Below are 14981 nucleotides of genomic sequence, written 5' to 3' on the forward strand. Positions count from 1 at the left end.
GAAAAAAAGTTGGTGTAAATGCTCCTAAAATGTTTAGGTTTTAGTTTCCTACCCTTATGCTGTAATTGAATCCACCCTTCAGTCCATCTACTGTATAATGGCCATCATGGCATTATTAGGGTTGCTGATCACAGGCAGGCTGTTGATGTAGAAGTCCAGTTGTCCGTTGCGATAGATGGAAACATGGTAGGCACTAATGTTTCCATTCGGCTCATCCGGTGGAGAGAACGTAACAAAAACACGTGTCACTTCCTCTGGGATCACCGTCAATGTCACGTTTTTGCGAGGGTCTTTGGGCTCTGGGAAAACATGACCATGAATGTCACAAATAAGTCATGCATGCATGGATTCAATGGATTTCTGATAATCAAGCATGCACAAACATCCTCACTGTCCTCCAGGGTTCTGACGAGGATGGGATGAATACCGATAATTCTTGCTTTCATGGATTGTTTTGATTTGTGTTGGTGGATTATGTTATTGATTGCTGAATACCGTTCTTAATGAAGGAGTACAGGGTTAAACTGTTGTATCCCGAACCGTCCATCCTGAAAGAGGACAAGGTTTATCTGGTTTATGAACTTTCAGAAGGTATGTCAATGATGTATGAGGTGGGCCCTGAGATGACAGATGGTTCGTCCCAGTCAATCTTTAACCCAGTGGGAGAAGGAAACACTGCTATGGCACTAGGGGGGGCATCAGGGTCTAAGACAAAGAAATGGTTTGCTATGTGCATATGACAACCCAAGGGAAAATTATATAGCTCAAAAACTCAGGAGACTTAATCAATGTTTCCTCTGAGCTGTACTTCTCATATTGCTCCCACATAGACCAAAGAATGCTCTCTGCAAAAGGCAAATACTTAAAAATGTGTGGAAAAATGTTGATCTTGAGAGTTGAATCAAAGCTAATGGATTGGGCAGCGTTTCAGCAATATTTCCCACTGATTTTCACAGAGGCCATGCAAATATTAATATCTCGTTGCTTGTCTCAGGAAAATAATGTTTAGCCTGTAGATGTATTTTCTATTTATTTCCTTTTTTTTTCAAACTATAGACAAAATTTGGAAAAAAGTAATAAAATTACTTATATATTTCAAATTTTTAAATTCATTTTAAAAATATATAGACAACAAAATACAAATATTACATATATATATATTAATACTTTTTCTATATATTTCTATATTTTTAATTTTTTAGAAACAAGTCAAATCAAAGTGGATTGTGATCTGAAAAAAAATGAATGAGAAATGTTTAAGTTAATATTAAGATCTCTTCTGAAGCTCGAGAGAAGATATGTGAGACTAGGATCATTTTCTCAGAAGAAACATCTGAAAAGTGGGAGACTCAAGCAAAAGTCTCCTATCGCTGTCTAGGATAAACATAAAAGATATTAAACGCATCTCATTTGTGATTTTTCTTTCTTATAGGAATATGTTTGTGCACAAGTGTAACATACTTCCTGCGTGTATCTGTGTGTGGATCCAGTTGGAGGGTTATCTGGTGAACGCCACCAGTCTGATACGATACTCTCTATATTTCAGCAGAGGTGAAAGTGTGACTGCACTGGTTTCTCCTTCAACCCACTCCACAAGCTCACTCTCCACGCAGGACTCCATATGCTGCCGTTGCTCACAATTTCTTGCTAATTGCTGAATCTCTACATTATAACCCTGCAACAGACCAGGAACATGGATGGGACGCTGCCAGCTCAGAGACACGCTGTCAGAGGTAATATCCATTATGGTAAGCAACTGGGGGGGATTTTTTTTTTTTAAATCCTAAGTGTAAACAACCAATACGATTGACAAACTCACTGAACAGCTCACTCAAAAATGAAAATTTGCTGACATATTTCTCACCCTCAAGCCATCCAAGATGTAGAAGAGCTTGTTTCTTCATCAGAATAGATTTGGAGAAATTTTAGCTAGTCCTCTATTCATACTATTGCTTTTTCCAGGGAGAAAGTCATCCTGTCTAAATCAGGAGAGAAATATGCACAGTTTAAAAGTGAAAACTGTCCAAAATAGTTCTGAACAGATATGTTGTATATTTTGATGTGAGAGGACAGCAGGGGATGGACTTTTTCACTGGAATAACTGTGTTATTATGGACTCATATTTTTGCCATATATAGTGATGGTTAAAAGTTAAAACATCTTAATGATGGATTTATTTCTTACAAAAACAGCTTTTCACCTCACAATACATTAACTGATGGACTGGAGTGGCGTGGATTACTTGTGATGTTTTTATCAGCTGTTTGGACTCTCATTCTGACGGCACCCATTCACTGCAGAGGATCCACTGGTGAGACAGTGATGGAATGCTACATTTCTCCAAATCTGTTCTGATGAAGATACAATCTCACCTACTGTACATCTTGGATGGCCTGAGGATAAATTTTCAGCAATTTTTACTCTTTTAAGACATGTTACCTGACTCTGGTGGAGTGTGTGCAGTGCAGATGGTTTCTTCCCCTATTCCTGCTGAATTAACTGCAGCCACACTGATGACATAGAAAACATCAGGCAACAGGCCAATGAAAGTGTGTGCCATTGTGTGTGTGAGCATGAGCCTCCTCCTCCAGATTTCCACAGCGAATGAGGTAGTACAGAATCTCTCCATTAGGATGAATCAGAAGCTCCCATTCCATGTACACTGAATTCCAATCCAATCCAGAGCAGGTCAGATTCCTAGAGGCATCTGACACTGAAACATACACACCAACAGCACAACTATATCTTCATTTCTTGTTCATTTGATCTCTAAGGTTTTGTATATGTTTTTTTTTGTTTGTTTGTTTTTGTATAGTTTTAAATTTGAAATATTAAACAAATTCCAATTTTAAATTTCAAAGCCAAGACAAAGATTTAAAACCTAAAGTTTAATAAAAGTTTTTTTTTAACATTTTTTTTTTTTTTTTTTTTTTTTTTTTTTTTTTTTACATTTTATGTAACACTGTTTTTTGCATTGCCAATGATGAGAAATGTTTACTGAGCACCAAATAAAGATATTAGAATAATTTCTGAAGGATCATGTGGTACGGATGGATGTGTGAGTGTTTATTACCTGATTCTTTGGTAGTGAATATGACAGGAAGGCTGTACTGATCCCCATTTCCTGCTCTAGTGAATACACACACACACAGAAAAAGGTGAGAACAGAATCACATATTCTGTATTACATATGTAGACATATGGGTGTACTACCTGATATATGAAAGTGTATGTGTTTAGTTCGAGTATTCGGAATTCGTAATGCTGGACGATTCCATTTGGCTCTGGACTAGGTTCCCACTGAAGCCACACTGAATTCACAGTGTGGTTAAAAATAATCAGATCGCGTGGTGGAGACATTGGCACTGGACACACAAAAATAATATAATGAATTAGACACATTAAGTCACACATTAAAATTGTATGAATTTGCAAAAGTGGGATATACAGATGTGAAATTTCAGACTTAATTACAATTTTCAAATATCAAACTTTCAATTTAAATGTATAAGCCAAGACTCAAAAAGTTGGGGTTTTCCCAACAATAAAAAAAGTGATTTGACCATTTCAGGGTTATTGCCCTTATAGAGAGAAAATTTGTTGTGATTTAATAACAACAGACCTCCATTATAGAGGCTTTTATAAACATAATGATGCACATTTGAAACCATCTTTTTCTTAATTTAAAACTTTATTATTGTCTTTTTATTATTATTATTATTATTATTAAATGACTATTAAAAGGTTTTCATAAAGATAAAAAAAATCATAAAGGTGCTAAAATTGACTTTATACGAAATAAATAATTTATAATTTATTAACAAATTAATATTTTTTTAAATAATTATCATTATATAATATATAATATATATATATATATATATTTTTTTTTATAATCTTAGGAGTGAAATATGACCCAGAGATTGAGATTCACCCATTAGATGTACAAAGAACTATCCTTTTAATTAATTAATTAATAAATAAATATATTTAATTAATTAATTTATGCTTAAATAAAGCATAAATTGCACACTGTAACATCAAACCAGTTAACAATTACAATTATTAAAAGCAGCAAAGATAAATGTTCTATCCTAAACCAAGAAATTAAAATATTCATTAAAAAATACAAAAGCACACATACAACACACACACATGGACATGATATTCAGCAATTACACACATCTGTGAGTCTGTGGAAATGAAAAAATGGTAAATAGACTCCGGCACAGCATCTGCAAAATAATCAAGAGTCAAGATCACAGATATAGGAAAGAAGATAGAAGTAGAGGAAGACAGGCTGATTGTGTTAGTAGTAAAAATCCGTCTGGAGCATGTTCTCTGCTCGAGATATTGCTTTGTGCTGAACTGAGCTGCTGAAGCTGGGTGATTCTCCAATAACTGCAAACCAATCAGACACAATCACTCACAAAGAGCCAAACAGGACCATGGCATTATTTATTCATACAGAACACTTTCAAAATCTCAGACACCAGGGAAGAAAAACCTTCATCTGTCTCAGAAGGTCACCTCTGCACCGTTTTCCAAAAATCACATAAAAACTGCTTATTATGACTCTTACCTAAAACCACAGCATGCGGTATAGATTCTGAAATCAGGTCAGCATATTCATATAAACACATATGGAATGAAATAATCAATTTTAGGAGAGCACAAATGGGACAGCTGCTGACATATAATAAAAGCATAGAGCTATAAAAATAAGATAGCTGCTCAGATCATTTGCCTTCATGAGAAATGTTTATATTGAGATCTCTGACTTGCAGATTTTGGCAAATCTGAGCACAGTTTGAGACATTGTTGAGATCTCATGAGAACATTACTTGGCTCTTTATCTCAGGACAAACATCTGAAAAGCAAAAAAAAAAAAAAAAGTCTCCAATTGCTCTCAAACCGTTTTATGATATTTCTTAGTCACACTGACACATTTACAATGTTCTCGAAGACAAATATATAACATGTTGCATAATGTACCCAGAAACTTACAGCAATGTGCTATTTTCTATTTTCAACAAATCCTGTGAGAGGAAATGCAAGCTGGGATATTCTAGAGACCGACAAATAAAAGGCTTTGAGATCAGACCCACTCGATTTCATGGTGAGGGCTCAACAATCCCAGTTTGCAGCTTGAAGGAAGTTGTCTCCTTTCACAAAATGGGCTGAATGTGTGCTGTGTGCATGCATGTGGGTGTGTTTATGAGTTTCAGTGTGATTTTTGGGAGTGCAGTTTGTTGAAAAACTGGTGCAGAGCTGTGCTTCTCCCCTGAGCGTGTGAGGAGACTGACTGTCTTCTAACATGGTGAAGTTTAGACGGGGAGTGAACACTCCCTCGTTACCAACAGAAGTGCTGGAACTCATCCATACACTGTATTCCTGTCCTGCCCTCAGATCAGACAACACCCACCAATGCTCCGAACCCGGAACCGTCTACAGACAGAGAAAGAGAACATGGTCAATCACTGCACGACTGAATCAGCATTTTATTCTGAGTTTAAAATGTGTTTATGTGTTTAGTTGGTCAAGCTATTCTTATGGATATTAAATCCTTTATAAAAAAGTATTGTGGTGGTTCCATGGTACAAATGAAGGTATCAGATGATAATATAATAAAATTGATGTAAGTATTGATGATTACCATATACATGTACCATTATACGTACAGATGTGGGCTTAAAGGGATACTCCACCGCAAAATGAAAATTTTGTCATTAATCACTCATCCCCAAAAAAGTAAGTCTCAAGCCTCCTGGTTTTCTCAAGCATCAAATCTCCCGGTTTACAAGTCTCAAGCCTCCCGGTTTTCATCCAAAATATCTTTAAAATATCTAAAACTATAAATAGTGTTCCGAAGACGAATCAAGCTTTTACGGGTTTGGAACGACATGGGGGTAAGAGATTAATGACAAAATTTTCATTTTGGGGTGGAGTATCCCTTTAACTGTCAAGAAAGTAAGTGTCACAAAGCACAACAATTTAATAAATATATATATATATATATATATATATATATATATATATATATATATATATATATATATATATATATATATATTTATAATTAATAAATTCATTATTTTTCAATAATTATCATATTATAAATTATCAATTGATATAAACATTTATAATTATATTTATATAAAGAGACATATTTATTCATTCCTTCATTTTGATTTTATTTTAACATACAATGCAATTTTTTTTAAAAAACTTGGCGTGAACTATACCCATAAAGCTTTTAATTAATGAAACATTTCACTAATAAATTTATGCTTTTCAGTATATCAATATATTATGTTTTAGTATATTAGAATGATTTCTGAAGGATCGTGTGACACTGAAGACTGGAGTTATGAAGCTGAAAATCCAGCAGAGTAAATTTTGAAATATATTCAAATAGAAAATAGAATGCCACCACGTTTAGTGGCTCCAAAAAGATCAATACTCATCTGTGTGAGTGTATACATTATACCTGATAATACTATGTATATTTCTGGGAGTAGTAGATTGTGTAATATTGGATGACGCCGTTGGGTGCATTCGGAGGACTCCAGCTGAGACGCACTGTAGTGGTGGTGAGGAGTGTGTATGACATTCTGTGGAGGGTCAGAGGGGGCTGCAAAACAGAGAAAGGATTTACCATAATGAGTATGAGGGCAATGCTGTTTTGTGATATTGTGGTTCTTTTTCAAAACCTAGTGAGCTGCCTCACTCTCTAGGCTAAATGAAACTAAACCTTACAACAGACTGAATTAAAACGTCCAGAAAGAAGTTAAATGTTCTGCTATTTTCCATTAATATTTTTACTACCAAGTAAAATATGCTCTTTCAATCTTTCAAATTTCAAGGTTGGTAAGATTTTGAAAGAAGTCTCTTACGCTCACCAAGGTTGCATTTATTTAAGCATTTGATCACAATTTCAGATAACTGGTTTTTATTTGAATATATTTTAAGATGTAATTTACTACTGTAATGTAATTTATTTATTTAAATTTTGGCCAAAATGAGGCTTATGAGCCTCCACATTAGAAACAAGCTTATGATGACTAAAAGTGTAGTCTAGGAGGTTTGGAACAGAATGTGTTTGTGTTTACCTGATTCTATGGTACTGAACGTGATGTAAATCAGCATTCCTCTATCTCCGAGTCGAGTCCAGCTGCTCACGGAGGCATTATATTGACCCAGTCCATCCAGACTCAACACCACTGACGTCTCCGTCACATTGGCGACAAACTCAGAGCTCAGATTCAGCTTGGTCTTTGGTAAAAACTGATTTTAAATCATCTTTACTTACCACACTCTCACTATGTAGTATAATATCTCAGAGTTGGCCTCATCGGGATGTTTCCAGGACAACTCTACCTCAGTATCATTCAATTTCCTGGCAATTAGGAATTTTGGAGGGGAACTGGGTACTGTTGTTTAGGAAAAACAGCTTTTATAGACCCAAAACTGTGGAAAAGGACTTCACTCTCGAACATGACAGTGATTTGAGTTAGTACTGTAAGAGAAAGTCTCCCGTGCCATGAGTGGCATCTGCATTTGTCCATGCTGGCAGCTGCTAATGGGAAAACTAACCAACCAAACACAGAGAACAAGGTTCTGTCTCCTGAGCTAGAAAGAAAAAACTTGGTTAAAAGGTTAAATTTATCCATGACACTGTATAAAACTCCCAGATTGCTTTGAGAAATCGTCCTGTGGGAGAAATAAAAATATTCAAAAATAATAAAACACTCCCAATTCCTGCACACAGATCACTGAAAGGCTGTAAAAAGAAGAAATGTTTACTGTGTGACCTTGATTCTTTCTGCATCTTTAGCCAGATATAGACACATTCACCCTGAAGACTGACACTAAAAAGGAGAAACAGATCTATTAAAAACTCAAGGTCCATTTGTTAAAACCGAACACTCACCATCCTCCAGTGTGGTGATTTTCAGGATCTCGCTCGTGTGGTTGCTGATGCCAACCTGTGTGGCAGCCTGCACGCTGATGCGGTATAGCTGGATCCAATGTTCTCATAGGCAAATCGTAAGGCGGGCTGCCAGGCACTGAAACAAACAATTAAACTATAGAGGTTAGAGGTTTGCTTAGTGCAAAAATTATATCAGCCTGCAAATTGCTGATATTCGATAAAACAGTCCTCTCGCTCATGTGATAAATGATATTAAAACATGAGGTGGGCTTTTTACTAAATTAAAATTATTTTTGAAACAGTACAGAGGGGGAATGAGATTAGTATCTGCATTTCCCACATAAGCTGAAATAATAAAAAAAGGAAACATAAGCACAATAACTCAACATGCTGGAGCTCATGCACTAAACACTAGGCCTTATTTGTCCTCTTTTATGGTGTTCTTGAATTTTTATTAACATAATGGACAGTACAAAGAGGACAAGGCACCATGGCTCAACGTGTGTTGTCTGGGATGTGGGATTTTATGAATGAAGAGTTTAGGGTCAGTTAGATTTTTTTAATGGTTCTGAAAGAAGTTATGCAGACCAAGGATGCATTTAAATATAGTAAAAACAGGAATAATGCAAAATATTTAAAATAGCTATTTTCTATTTGAATGTGAGAATTTTTTCTGTGATGCAAAGCTGAATTTTCAGCATCATTACTCCAGTCTTCCGTTCCACATGATCTTTCAGAAATCGTTCTAATATGCTGATTTGCTGCTCAAGAAAGAAAGAATTCTAGCGCAAACTGTGATACTTTTTAAGAATTCTTTGATGAAAAGAACTTTTAAAAGGCTTGATAAATTATATGTGTTCTTACTGATTAAAAGTATTAAAAAATGTTTGCTGAAACAGAGCGTCCAAAAGTCATTAATCTTCCATTAATAAGAGTTATAACAGAGTTAAGAGTGATTTATATTCAGCTTCATGCAAACTGAGTAGAGACGCAATGCATCTGGGGTAAAGACACAAGAGTTCACATGCTTTAATGCCTTGATCAGACTTGGAATAGGAATGTCTACTAGAAATCAAACAGTAAAATGCTATATGTGTGAGTGCGCCTCAGTTGCGTGGGATTTCGGGATGAGATTGGATTAAAGTTTTATGCCTCTTCTAGTTTTTCAATTAAACATAAACACACACAATGACTCACCATCCTCCCCCAACAGCATCTGTAGAGTAGGCCTATAAGAAATCTGATTCCCGTCTCCATGTAGCCTAAACGCTCGGACAGTCACATTGTAATGTGTGTACGGCTTCATGTAGTGCAGTGTGGCGCTGGGCAATGTGCTGTTGACTGTGTTGCTGTATGTGCCGTTGGTGTAGGAGACCTCATACAGGCGGATGATGCCGTTGGGTTTCTCTGGAGGAGACCAGGTGAGAGTAGAGGTGGAGGAGGTGGTTTTCACTACGGCCAGATCCCGCGGGGGTGAATCTGGCTCTGAAAGACAGATGGAGGCATGCTAAGAGATTTCAGAAGTGATTAAGGGTGCTTCTGTATGTATATGACACATAACTGGCTCAGTACCATCCTCTAGTGTCATAACGAAGATGTAGTCTTCATTGGTCAGTGGACTTTCCCCAACGGCGGTGGACGCCGCCACACGTACCTTATAACTGCTGTCCTTGTCCAGACCTGTGGATATAAGCATATATAGTTTTATATGATATATATTATATGAGATGTAATATAAAATATTTTTATATAAAAATTTACATTAAAATACAGGTCACTGTTGCTCTTTTCACCAATTTCAACCAGTTTTCACGGTGACAGTGACTCTGATTGGTGGATTAATCTTTAGGATTATGGGTAGGGGAATAAACGGGGAAACACACACACACACAATTTTTAAAAAATGAAGTCTGTTGTCTATACTTCAGTCAGTGTTGTTATTAACAAAAATTGTAATCATGAAAATTACTTTTGTAAAGTCAGAGTTGGATTATTAATGTCCAGTACTGGAAACAACTGATATATTTTCCCATTTCTACAATCCATTGCTGAGAAAAATATCACACATACTCAGCATTGGATGCTTTGAGGCCATGAACCAAAATCTAATTTGAGATAAAAGCAACCCTAAGTGAACAAATAACCTTTCTTGTTTTTCCACGCATTTAATAAGCATTTTCTTATTCAGCACCAACTGGCTCTGTATTAAAAATTCATTTCCTCCAGTTAAATGAACTCAATTAAAGGTATAATTAGAGATAGCTGATTTCGCAGACAGACTTAATTACACCAAGACCAGCTAAATATAACCTCATTTATACCTCTCACTTACTTTAACCCCCCAAGTCTGAACGCTTACAGAAGTCGCAAACACTTACACATTCCCTGAGCCTTCTGTTCTCCAAACAGATGAATCAAAAAATGAACTGTTTTGTATGACTTTTATCACTTTATCTAATATTGCATCATGTCTGAAGATTTGAAACATGCACTGTGACAAATAAAAACCAATTAAAGACAAAATCAGTAAGGGTGCAAATAACATTTCACAGGTCATATGTTTACCTATTTATAGTAAAGAAACAAATTTGTCCTCAGAAGTTGGCTAAAACTGATAAAATCTAAATTTTTGGACAATATGGGGACATGAAGAAATGCAAAAATGTGAGCCTTCACCAGTGACGGGGAGGGACAGATCGCCAGCACTATGGTCTGCATGCCAGAGGCTGGTATGCTATCACACATACACTCTCTCAATTCTGAAATGTTATTTGCACCCTTACCCTTACAATACACTGTTTTGTGTATTTTTGTGCTTATTAGCGTATCAAAATGCACATCACAGGAGGAGTGCTGACCATTAACAAAGTTGCTGTACATGAAGAGCATTTTGAATCAGTTACTTAAGATGCCGCATTTGAAGACAGCGAAGAGGCTCACTAGGACTTCGAAAAAAGCTTTTGTAAAATATATAGATGTTGCTTACGGGCCTCTGCAGTTTTGTAGTACAGAGACTGGCTAAAAGGTCCAAATTCCTGCTTTGTTTACTGCTGAAACCTATAAAGAAAAGACAGAAGAAGAGCTTTTAAAAAGCAATATAGGTAAGCCTCACACAGCATGAGAATGTCTGCTTGATTTATCACCATGACTTAGCAGAGATGGTTATATAAACACTGTGAATGAAGATTCCAGTGCAAGAAGATCTACTCCAGACAACAGATCCATCAAATACTGTCACACGCACAAACACACGCTCGCACAAAAGCTCAGAGAGTCAATTCAGAGTTCACGGTGTACCCAGCAACAATGAATTCACGAGACAATTGAGGGAAAACAGAGATCCCTCATGGATCCAAAGTTCTCTCTAGGAGATGAATAATTCATAGCTGATACATTATTGAGTGGGATCAATGGAATAGAGGCCACTGGCAACTTTCCCATGGACAGTTAATCCAGTAGTTTCTGCTGAACGCTGGACCTTCCCAACAAAGCACTTTCAGAAAAGTTTTTACTAGCTGCTGTTTCATTAGAGGTGACAAAAACACACCGCAATGACATTAAAAAAACAGAAAACACTAAAAGGGGACATTAAGGAGGATCTTAAATCTCAGATACACATGGGCTGGATATAATATTAGTAACATCTATAAATGTATTAATTTCCAGGGCTTAATAAGGAGCAGGTCATGTTTTTTTGTCTTCAGAAGAGCTTTGGTTCTTTGGGGAATAGTTCCCCTTCAGCTTTTGAACTGTGTGATATTGCACCATTCCTCAATAAGAGGTCTGGAGGTTTTTGGAGTTGGAAAGAAAATTGGAAATCTCTAGAGTTTCTCTAGAGTCTTTGAGAAATGTATGAGACGTCACATCTGAATTTGTTTAGCACTATGTACTAGGACACTTCTGCCCTGGAATACTAGCATATTATGAGGAAACATGTTCACTTTCATAGTCTTTGGCCATTATTCTGCCAGGTAGAGGAATCAGGATATTTAATGAAGTTGCAATAATATCTGATTTTCCTCAAATGTTCACCTGTCTGCATAAAGGTAAAAGGTGCAGACTGTGAACCACTTTTGTTGTTGTTATAGTCTTTGTTCTGTGCTCCTCATACCAGCAATGAGGCAGACCTGCCATGATTAAAAATACTTTTTGAGGACGCATTTTTGTGACATTTATCCACTCAAGTATCTTGTCTCTAAGTGCTTCAACCTCTGTTTTCAACCTCCTTGAGCAAAAATATCCTTTTATTAAAAGTATACTTTTATTCAGGAAGGACGCATTATATAGATCAAAAGTGACAGTAAAGAATTTTATAATTAAGGATCTTTATTGCAAAAACACTGTTCTTTTGAACTTCATATTCATCAAAGAAACCTGAAAAATGGTTTCCACATAAATATTAAGCTGTACAACTTTACGTTTGAACGTTTTAAACGTTGATAATAATAAGAAACATTTCTTGTGCAGCAAATCAGGAAATTAAAATGATTTATGAAAGATCACGTGCCACTGAAGAGTGAAAATTCAGCTTTGTCATCACAAGATTAAATTACATATGAAAATATATTCAAATAGAAAAGAATTATATTTTGTAATAGAATTTAACAATATTACTGTTTTTAATGTACTTTTGATCAAATAAATGCAGGCTTGCTGAGCATAAGTTCTTTCAAAAATATTACAAAAATCTTAACCTTAAATTTTTGAATAGTAATGCAGAATATTCCTCATAGCTGTAATATGATGTAGAGTATACTTGAGTTCCTTTTCACAGTTTCCTAAAAAAACATTTCCATAAAAACATGTTGTAGTCAAATGTGTTATGCACACTCTAGGAATCTTGATATTTTGTTCCTATAATATTTGAAAATCTATGCGTTGGTTAAATCTATGCTGTGGGCAAATTTGTGTACATGAAACGTGATGTATTTTTTGTCATGATGTACATTTTTGCTATCAGATGATCAACAGAAATGAGTGAAAGCTCAAGCGTGCACCTTGATGTTGTATGTGGCTCCGGGGGAGAGTGTGTTCAGCTGGGTTTCTGGGATGTCCAGGCTCTTGATGACCTCATTGAAGGTTGGGTCAGGATATGGGCACATTTCCTTGTATCTGATGGCAAATGAGTGAATTGTGGAGTCGAGATGCATTGGCATTCTCCAGGACAGCAGGATCCGTGTGGAACCGACCCGCTCCCCTTCTGGCTTCGAGGGGGCCGCGGGTACTGCATACACATAGATAAAACACAAAGAAAAAAATAAACGTTCAGTATATAATCCTACTTTATGACAGCTTTATTCAATACTTGAATCTAATTGGTTAATTACAGCAATTGTTTTATGTAGTATTTTTACACACAATTCATTTTAATTGTCACTTCTTGCATTTATGTTGCCATTATATCCTCTTCTTCTGCAATGAAGCAGGACGGATATTGTTGCTTTGACCTAGATTTTGAATCATCCGGGTCATTATCCAATTTAGAGGTCTTTCAGAAGGCGTTTGGCTCGCTAACAGCTATCCGTTGTTGTGGAGGTGTTAGCCATTTAGGAGAATAACAATATAAAGCCATCAGAAAGCGTGACCCGATCATGCCATTCTCAGAGGGACAAGCAACCAACGACTTATCAAAGCCTGCTAACTGGAATCAGCATCAATTATGCAAACATAAATATACACAGACACACACATACACATTTCAAATGGAACAAAATGCATGGATTCATGTACAGCATCTCAAAGGGTTTTGCTTTTCAATTTTCATCACTGGTTCTACTCTTACAAGACAATATAGTAGTAGAGAGATTAAATAAGATGGTACTTTATATATAACATGGTATTGGATTATCTACCATGGTATTTACATAGTACTTAATAGTACTGCAAAGAATGCTAATATAGCATTTTCAACCTTACATTTGTAGTTAAATCTTAAAAATAGTATTTCTTTATTGGCCTCTGTGGTTCCATGTAGAACTTTTAACATTAAATCTTAAATCTTCCAATTGCACTTTACAGTACAAAAAGGTTGTTTAGAGTATTAAAATGTTTTTTCACACTAAGAAAATATGGTTCTTTTAAGAACTGTTCACTGAAAGGTGCTTTGGGGAAACCCAAACCTTTATATTAAAGAGTGTTGTTTGTCAATGAAAATAATTTAATGCTTTTTATTTTACAAGCAAAAACAGGTAAAAATTTCAGGAGGATGTCTAGAGGAATATATAGGGGCTATGGGGAAATACACATGAAAGGAAATCATAATTTTTATTTAAAGAGGATAGTGGTTTAAGAATGGAACACACAGATTTACGAGACTCGTTAGTGGTGACGAGTATTCGGCTGACAGGTGAGCTGAACCCTGATGAAGCCACCGCATTGACAGTCACAGTGTAAGATGTTCCAGGGGTTACACCGGACACTTGAGCCTAAAACACAGAATATACACAATTCATTTACAGGATACACATCTACAACCAACATAACATGGTGACAGAGACGTCCTTTGTTGTTTCAGTCATGAAAAAGTTTTAAAATACATTATTCCATAGATTTTTCTATAATAACATTATATATTAGATCATATGAAATGGCACTGTATTGGTTTGCTTTGTTTTTTTTTTTTTAAATACTTGAATCTGCCACATTTTGAGGTAATAATTATATTAATGCTTCATTTGTGAAAAAAATAATAATAATAATAATATAAAGCCAAAAGCAAAAGACAAAAGTTTGATTAGGAATGTTAATAACTATTTACAATAAGTTTTCATGTTAGGCTATATAAAATCTACAACAAAAAATAATAGGTGGCATTTCAAACATTGATTACAATATTCCATTTTAAATGCTAATCTCAAGTATTCAGTTTGGTATTTACTGTAATTAGTATTTATATTGTTAAAATATCTTGCATAATGCTTGTCATGCAATGCAAAACCAACGCCAAATAAAAATGCAACTGACCTGTGCAATGATAAAATCTCATGTTCTTGTGTGTTTTGTTGACGGGGTGGTTTTTGCACCTTAAAGTTCAGGGTTTTAAAAAAAT

General features: G+C 35.6%; 1 protein-coding gene across 1 annotated transcript in view; it reads right to left on the reverse strand.

Moving 5' to 3' along the window:
- LOC109080827 (phosphatidylinositol phosphatase PTPRQ-like) overlaps positions 1-14981 on the reverse strand; it is a 31059-nt gene that overhangs the window by 10317 nt on the left and 5761 nt on the right. The window contains 16 exon segments of the mRNA XM_042775833.1: positions 53-88; positions 91-329; positions 496-548; positions 1533-1675; positions 2580-2713; positions 3189-3365; positions 5307-5448; positions 6355-6376; positions 6501-6608; positions 6610-6634; positions 7113-7433; positions 7934-8035; positions 9131-9418; positions 9506-9665; positions 12931-13157; positions 14244-14358. Coding sequence (XP_042631767.1) covers positions 53-88; positions 91-329; positions 496-548; positions 1533-1675; positions 2580-2713; positions 3189-3365; positions 5307-5448; positions 6355-6376; positions 6501-6608; positions 6610-6634; positions 7113-7433; positions 7934-8035; positions 9131-9418; positions 9506-9665; positions 12931-13157; positions 14244-14358 — 2292 coding nt within the window.

This window comes from Cyprinus carpio, chromosome A18 (assembly GCF_018340385.1).
Source record: "Cyprinus carpio isolate SPL01 chromosome A18, ASM1834038v1, whole genome shotgun sequence".
NCBI classification, from domain to species: Eukaryota; Metazoa; Chordata; class Actinopteri; order Cypriniformes; family Cyprinidae; genus Cyprinus; species Cyprinus carpio.